Here is an 8,824-nt window from a genome sequence, read left to right as displayed (position 1 = left end):
AACACTAGCACATGCCGATGACGTTTTATACTTCTATACTAACTTGCATAGTAGACTACGATTCAATAGGTGTCATCATCGTACAGTCTTCTTCATACATGTCGTACCCAAGTTTATTAGATCCATGTGTGATTTGTAATGATGAAAAGCACCCCAATAAATGATCAAACACAAACAACACCAGACAAAGGACTGGGACAAACTAAGGGCTATGTATACACAGGTGAAAATAAGTCAAGCGAAACAAGACAAATTCATAATAAAAGTCCATAGAAACGTGACAGAAACAGTGACCCCCCACTACAACCCTAGAAATCATGACAGTCATACAACTTGAAGGAACTGTGGCAAGAAAGTGACACTAAATTTTGTCTTCACTTTATTTTTATTTCTTCACTCCAACCAATTTACTTGGTTCAAAATACCACTTCACATGTTAGTCACAAAACATGTACAAGAAGTGAAACTGTAGCTGTATAATTTCAAATGTTCTGCAAATGTTCTTGCGGGAAAAAAAAGAAAAAGAAAAAATAGCGAACATAGTGCAGATAATAATATTATAACATTATAACATTAATAATAACAATAATACAAATAATATTTAATGATACATTTAAATAAATATTTCTGGGATGATAGGAAGATGGATAAATGGATAGATGGATGGATGGATAGTTTATTATTTGGTGGGGACAGTAAAAATCATAACTACTGGCCTGACTGAAAATATTACACGAGCTAATGGGAAGCCAGATGCTGAGATTAAGGTTTGACATCCTCATAATGAACTTAACAGAAAAACTGCATTGTATCTCATTTCCCATTTGTGTGTGATAAATGTAGCTTATATATTCACTCTGCCTCTCCCATTCACATATCGTTGACTGTCTTTCTCTCTCCGGCTCCTGTGAGAAGAGTAAATTCCCGTCTTAATGTGCTAGCACATGACACATGGCCCCATAACCCATAAGTCTGTCTGTAGACAGAAGTGGGTTCACCCTCAGTGCAGCCTGCTGCAGAATGCATGTAGATACAGCGCCTCTGAGCCAGCTGTGAGAGCAGCGTTTCCCCAGCACGGCCTCCCCTGAGGACCAGAGAGCAGCATTTCCTGAGCGAGAGGAGGCTGGACTGCTCGTCTGCCGGTTATTGGCACATTAACGCTCTTAGTGTGGCGCTTTGTGACCTCGTGGAGGTTCAGAAGCCTTTTCGAGAAAGTTCTAGTAGAAATTGAGTCTTCCCTGAGGAGTGTCATGCTCCTCTGTGGGCCGCAAGGGACTGTTTAAGTCTGCTCATTGTGCTTTTCTTGCTGAGCACAAGCTCTCTACGGTAGCCGTGCAGTTTGGGATTTCACGATCAGATGATGCGGCCAAACCTCCCTAAAACAAGAGAAAAACAGGACAAGGTTGGATCAAACGAACAGAACCAAATGGCAAACACTTTTTAGCCCTATTCGGATGGGACTAGCTATTCAGGGGGGGCGTTAAGAGAAATTCGTGTTGCACTTTGCGATTTTAATGCCGTCCAAATCTGCCAAGTCTGTCAAAACCTCAGTAAAAATTTCCAGAGCAAATTACCTACTATTTTTCGGCAAACTCATTCCTTTGAGTAAAACCCTCGGAGGTCACGGTAGGCCTGTCTTGAAAGGTTACGATGCTAAAACTCTATTTCTTTATGGAGAAAATGTGTTGGGTTTTAAGCTCTCTTTTTTTTTTTTATCACAAAGAGCATAGGTATTTTTCTCTGTGATTTTTGTTTGCTCATTTCTTGTGTACGAATGACCAGGATGTTATCTGGAAAAACCAATTTATGCAGCCATTTCTCTGGTCTATCGAGGGAGGTTATAGAGAGATAAACACTGTCGTTGCATCATTTCTCTTGCATGTTTGTTACACTTGTGGTGGCGGGGGAAAAAAGTGGGAACAAAAAAACAGTTTTTGATAAGAGTTCTTTGCTGAAACTCTAATGAACCTTAGTTTTAGACAAAAGGAATAACAAAAAAGACCTTTAACTGACCTGCAACTTTTCTGTTAACTTACTAATCTGATCAGTTTCAGCTGCAAATAGATGCACTCATACTTGCATAGGATAATGTAAGGATTAGTGCATCCCCAATCATTGTATTTAGAAAATATGTATGAAGAAGTATGTTTTTCTGTGGCAATAATGTTGGATCAAGGGTAGTCTCAGCCATGGACCGCATAAGGCACACAAAATGGGAAATACAGATTTTGTGAGTTTCGAAGCCGTCATCTGATTGGCTGAATTCTGCAGGATTTCCGGGAGTGTGTCGCGTACTTTAAAGGTCCGACTGGAAACAAAGCAGTCGTGGAGCCAAACCCCCTCATGGAAAACGAAAGCCTTGCAACAACGTTCTTGAATGATTCATTTAGTGGACGCACGCCGTTCTGTTATCGACTTTACATTTTCACAAGCCCTAAACATGGCGGTCAGACGTCCTCTTGGCCAGTGAAACCTGCGAAGGAGTCCAGACCTTCTGCTACGCGAGACTAGATCACGGGTGTCAGGGCGTCGAGGCGGAGGGTGGCACTCAGTGCAGTCATCAGACACGGAGAGCAGTCGCACTGATAGGATTACTCTCCGAGATCTCTACCCGTCTCTCCCTCTCCCGACGGCTCAGCTCTTTATCCTCTCATGCCAGGGAAGCTCTTGTTTGAAAGTCGCCGGAGGAAAGCATGTCTGCTCTCTCGAGGCGGGGATTTAACTGCAGACGCACTTAATAGAACTCTTGCTTTCATCATCACTGTCAGACGACTTCGGTTAGTTTACACATTAAACCCCTCATTTGTGTTTAAATGCCTCGTATTATTACAATAATACTAGAGACCACCTAGTGAGTATTTTAAGGGAAAGGAATAAGTGTTCGTGTTCCCTGAAAGGCAGATTACTCTAGATAGTCCTGCAAAAGAGTGTCATTCATTATTTGTTGTAAGGGTGTTTACATAGATCTGTTTTCAAAAAGTACAGCAAGTTTCTAAACAGCATCCTAACTGAAACTGAAATGCTGCCTCACAAGGGACGGATTTGGAATGCATTTTTAATTAATTTGTTTTGCATTTAACTTTTAACATTTAACTTTTTTAATTGACAAAGTATAAAACTATGTAAATAAAGTAATAATTTTGATATTATTTGTACACACACACACACACACACACACACACACACACACACACACACACACACACACACACACACACACACACACACACACACACACACACACACACACACACTCTCTTTTATACCGGTGTAAATTTGAATATTTAATGGAAGTAATTCATTGTAAGAGTCTTAGTTGGTTGTTTTTAATTTGTTGTACGATTACGATTATTGTTTGTGTTTTAATTGTGTTTTATGAGAAGTTTTATGAGGAAATTTCCACATTTGTGGATAAAGTTCAGTCAATTAATTGATCAATAAATAAATAAATCATATATTTCAACAGTTTAAACACACACACACACACACACACACACACACACACACACACACACACACACACACACACACACACACACACACACACACACACACACACACACACACACATATATATATATATTTATATATTAACTTAACATATGAACTTAACATATGAACTTAACAGTTCAAGTAAGACCAAACCAATTAGTCAAAAGATACATTTAAAAATAAATGCATAATTTTGTATGTACTGTATATAATTTTTTTTTTAATGACAAGTCAAAGGAAAATGTTCACATAGGTGTATAATAAAGTTCAATACATCAATCAATCAATCTATCAATCAATCGATAAAAAACAATCAATCGATAAAATCAATCAACCGAATAAATAAACAAATAAATAAAAATTCTGTTTTTAATAGTTTGAATAGTATATATTATATGTGTATGTACACACACACACACACACACACACACACACACACACACACACACACACACACACACACCAAGCTCACCTGAAACGATCTGCGAAGAGCATCAGTGGTGTTTCGCGGCTTCAGGCTCAGCTATCGTAATCTGGAAAAGAAAAGAGAAACATAAAAACTGAAGCTGTACTGATAAAAAACAACAACAAAAAGACACAAAACAAACACAAGTTTACCATAAATGTACAATGGGTTACAAAGCTTACAGTATGATCATATTAAAAACATTCATTTATTTAAAGCTATAGCACACATACAAATATAAAAGTTTAGCTCCTTCTTAAACATAATTGGTGATAATAATGATTCGTTAAAGCAATATTCCAGCTATTTATTAATCTTTTTACAATTTTACTTCTAATTTAAGTTCCTCAGCAAAACGTAAGCCAAGAAAAGCTTTAAATGAACAGGTTTGTTTTTGTTGTATCCAGTTTAAGGGCTAGTTTAGATGAGATTAGATTGTGACGGGTTGTTTACCTTGTGGAACGAAGGCCTGTAAATACAGCTACCGCCATCCTCATCAGCTCTGAGGTCAGCTGGGGTCATTTAGAGGTCATGTGGGGGCGGGCTGTTTAGTGGACTATAGAGACGGTCATGTGACCAGAAGGGGGAAGAAAGAGCAAAAACAGCAAGCAGAAATCCCCAAAAAGAACCAAGTTGAAAAAGCCACTGCTTACATTATTGAATCTTAGAATGTGAAAGACAATATGTGGAATTACTTTCCATGTGCTACATCTTACTGATGCAATAGTACCGTATCTATATAGTCTTGCAAAATATTATGTAAAGGAGTATGATTAAAGATATATTAGTAGATAATTAACTTCATATGCTTTACCACAGAAGAGTCTCATGTGTTTTCAAGTAGAAAGAATTATAACAGATAATAAGGTAGGTTTATAATTGGAAATTTATTTCAAGCTGCTGGGTACGGTATATTACAGATGAATTTAATTGTGCTGGTTGCAATTAAATTTAATTCTACAGAGGGAATTCTTGTCAAAATAGTTACATGCATCAGATTAATACTACAAAGTTAAGGGGGGGGGGGGGGACTCAACTTTTTGGTTTATTTTCACATTTATGTCTGCTTAAAGGATTTTTTTCCCCATTTATCTTTCTCATAACGTAGGCTACACTTCTTTTTAATGATAATACACATCAGATGTTAGTTTAGATTATGCAGTTTTAACAGAGTGAACAAGGACAAAATGTGCTCTCAAACACAATGATAATTTTGCTTTCAAAAAGTTTATTTTATAATCAACTGAGACGAGAATTAAAGGGCTTACACAAGCGTACAAATATTATAGCTCTTAACAGAAATGTATTAAACTGCCACCACCAGTACCACAATAATTTCCATTACTATCACCTTTTAAACTTCAGCATACATTTGATTAGACTTTGAATAGTTTTATAAAAAGAGTACTAGTTCAACTTTAGTCAACAGTATTTGGTTTAGAAATGACCAGTAACACTTTGCTGTGCACTTAAAATGCATTACAACAAGGTTTAAAGGATACACAATGTGCCAAAAAAACTGCTGGATTCCCTTTAAATTTCGTAGACTATCACAAGCGATGCTTTTCGTTTGTTTTTAAACGCTGTCACTATTTTAAACCCATCCACGCTATATGACATACTAATGGACTAACCAACATTAGTGGTGTATAAAGGATTATATGTGCTATAATGGATTAGAATTGCACAGGAAAGTGTGCGGAAACGTCATTACCTTGATGTATTTATTGAAGGAATCTCTCATATATCAACTCAAATTGGGAAATTGAATTGGGGATTTTAGCCACAATCGTGTTACTGTGAATTTCAGTCAGATTATTAGTCAAATTTTGTTGATTTAGACGCTCATGAGAAGGTCTAAAAGTAGATCGCTCACTAGGAGAAAACACCTATTACCACAGAGCTCATTAAAGGGTTGAAACGCTCAACACAAAAACCAAACACAACTATGCAGGCTTTTCTTATCGCAACTGAAACTGCACACAGTTTTTTTTTTTTTCTCACGACATGCTCCTATAAGCCCTTTAACGCTGAAGAACCTTCCATTTAGAAAAGAGAAAAGAAGAAAAACAACAGGTGCACTGAGATTTTCTTTTACTTTTTTCCTACTTAATTTTCAGTAAAGGTCAAATTTACAAGGGACACATTGAAGCTGATCACCCATCAAAAAAAAGAAAAGAAAAAAAGTATCTACAAAAAAAAACTGACCTGCTAAATCTAAACATCGTACACCTCATATAACTCCGCCCCCAACTGCTAGTGCCCGCCTCCCTCCGACATAAGTGAGTCTATTTGAATTCTGATTGGTTCTCTGATTTAAACTACATAATCCGGTGATCCCGTAATATTCCGTTTGTGGGGGTCTCTTCCATGTCAGTTTTACCCATCAACTTCTTCAACTTTCTATTTTTGTCGTTTTGGTTGATTTTATTTGCAAAAAAGGAAATAGAGTCCATAGAAAATCCATTACTTGGGAGGGCACACGAAGGATTGTAGCTGGTCAGAACCGGGAATACGGCTGCTCTCTGTACACTCCTTTAGTTGTCCTTGCTGGTGGCGCCTTGTTGCGGTTGTTTGCCCATTCCTCCGGGCCTGAAGAGGGAGACAAAGAGCAGAGGTCAGGACGTTTATTAGTGAAACAGTCCTTTAGCAGCTCTTGTTAGAAAGCCTCAATTCGAGGATTCTGTAGTGAAACATGCTCATAAAACACTGAACAACATTAGTAAGATGCGATTTCTGCGTCAGGGACTAACATTGACATGTTTTGGTGCATGCACAAATGTATTTTGGTGAATTAAATCAGTTTGTGTGATGATTGTCTACACTGGAGTCAAATACAGTATGTAAACAGACAATGAAACGTGTGTAGAATGTGATAACACACATCAAAAGTCACATATAAAATGTGATTAAAGGAGGATTTACAGTCATTTTAATGGACTACTTTAAATTTCCAACTACCGACATGAAAATAAGCTTTAAATAATAAACAATACTTTCAAATGAGGTGAAAATATTACCAGTGTCATGTTTTGGTGATGTGCTGAAAAATGGGCAACCTGTCAAGAAGATGGCCGTTTGTATTTTAATTTTTTAATATTTTCTCATGTTTATTACTTTTACAACTCCCCCATCATAATTTATGAACACTGCTGGTTTGTTGTGATTGTTTTGCTGAAATAAATAAACAAACTGGATCATATTTCACCCCTAAATAAAAATGAAAAGAAATTATACTCTGAATTAGGAAAATTAAGCATATTTTACAACAAATAAGAAATTTTGGTATTGTGATGCATTTTATTGTAATATTAAATTACAATATTATATTATTTGACTAATTTTAGTATATATATATATATATATATATATATATATATATATATATATATATATATATATATATACACACATATAAATATATACACACATATAATTATACAATTAAAATGTTATCATTTATTTTACCTTAATACATGTAATACGTGATTTAGAAATTATAGTAATGAATATCAATTAAAAAACAAACAAATAAATAAAACAAATTAATAAATTCTGGACTCATTGACATGAGAATGGGGGAAATGTGGTTAACTGTCAACATTTAATAAAAATTATTATTCCTTTTCCCCCTAAAAAAAGCAGCATATTTTATACATATTTTTTTATTATATAAAATGTATGTTTGGGGTAAGATGTGACCTTGAGCATGTTTGACGCCAGTAAAGTGCAATTTCCTTGTAAGTTTGTGTTAAACAGGAACCGACTGGGACGCTGACCGTGATTTGTGTAGTTGTGGAACATGCGGCAATCCAAATCACCTTCAAATGCGACTTTTAAAGAACAATACCAATCTTTAAAGTAACAAATCCCAAGAGTCACGACGCCATCCAATATCTTCCTCTCTGAGCTCTGATCATTTAGCCCAACTAACACTGACAATCAAAGAGAAACGTCCCCAAACCATCCTCCTTTTGTCCTTCACCTCAGAAAGAACAAAACAACTTTAATTGCACCAGAGGATCAAATAGCCACTTGAAAGGGGTTTAGTGGAGTGCCCTCAGGCGAGAGGTTACCGCCGCCATTAGCGTAACAGCAGAGCTCATTCACCAGCGTCCGTGTCGATGAACGAGAGCGCTATCGACGGCAGCTTTTGTGTGATCTTGCTCGTTTTCAGTTCTTTTTAGGGACAGAAAGGCACAAAGGCCGTTTCTCTAAAATCACTCGTTTTTCAGAATGGGAGCCATAGCCAATAATCTTTAATTAGTGAGCTGTCAATCTCAGGTTAGCCCGCACTAGCTTCAAGGAAATGGTTCACGCGCACTGTCCTTGTGTTTAGAAAGAGTAAGGATGTGTATCAACCGGATAATACGAAGTTCTTCTTTGAACTGTCAAGCTGTCTGTGTTTTGTTCTACCTGGAAGGTGTTAACTTGAGTGGATTGGGTGTGTGTGTGTGTGTGTGTGTGTGTGTGTGTGTGTGTGTGTGTGTGTGTGTGTGTCTACTTAACTATACCTTTTGGACAAATTTATACCCAGAAGTGACCAAAACCTGACCAAATCTCCAAAAACCACAACTAACAGAAAATGACAACTAACTAACTATATATTTTAGGGGCAACATTGTGTTTGTCATCTATCTATCTATCTATCTATCTATCAATCTATCAATCTATCTATCTATCTATCTATCTATCTATCTATCTATCTATCTATCTATCTATCTATCTCTCTAGCTAATCCCATCCATACATTCATTCATCCATCCATACATCCATCCATATATTCATTCATCCATACATTCATCCATACATTCATCCATCCATCCATCCATAAAACATTCTGATTTGAAGCTATTAAATCTACTT

General features: G+C 36.6%; 1 protein-coding gene across 5 annotated transcripts in view; it reads right to left on the bottom strand.

The window, feature by feature from the left end:
* Positions 1–394: 394 nt before the first annotated feature.
* khdrbs3 (KH domain containing, RNA binding, signal transduction associated 3) overlaps positions 395–8,824 on the bottom strand; it is a 138,382-nt gene continuing 129,952 nt past the window's right edge. For 2 of the 5 annotated variants that reach the window (XM_079590723.1, XM_079590724.1), the window contains one exon: positions 4,990–6,550. In XM_079590723.1, coding sequence (XP_079446849.1) covers positions 6,459–6,550 — 92 coding nt within the window. In that variant the 3' untranslated portion in view covers positions 4,990–6,458. Of the gene's footprint in view, positions 1,377–3,964; positions 4,026–4,212; positions 6,551–8,824 lie in introns of those variants that run through there. The other 3 variants (XR_013795048.1, XR_013795049.1, XM_079590722.1) reach the window with 3 other exon arrangements.

Source organism: Phoxinus phoxinus (assembly GCF_949152265.1).
Source record: "Phoxinus phoxinus genome assembly, chromosome: 19".
Classification (NCBI taxonomy): Eukaryota; Metazoa; Chordata; class Actinopteri; order Cypriniformes; family Leuciscidae; genus Phoxinus; species Phoxinus phoxinus.
This window is presented reverse-complemented; position numbering and strand designations above follow the sequence as displayed.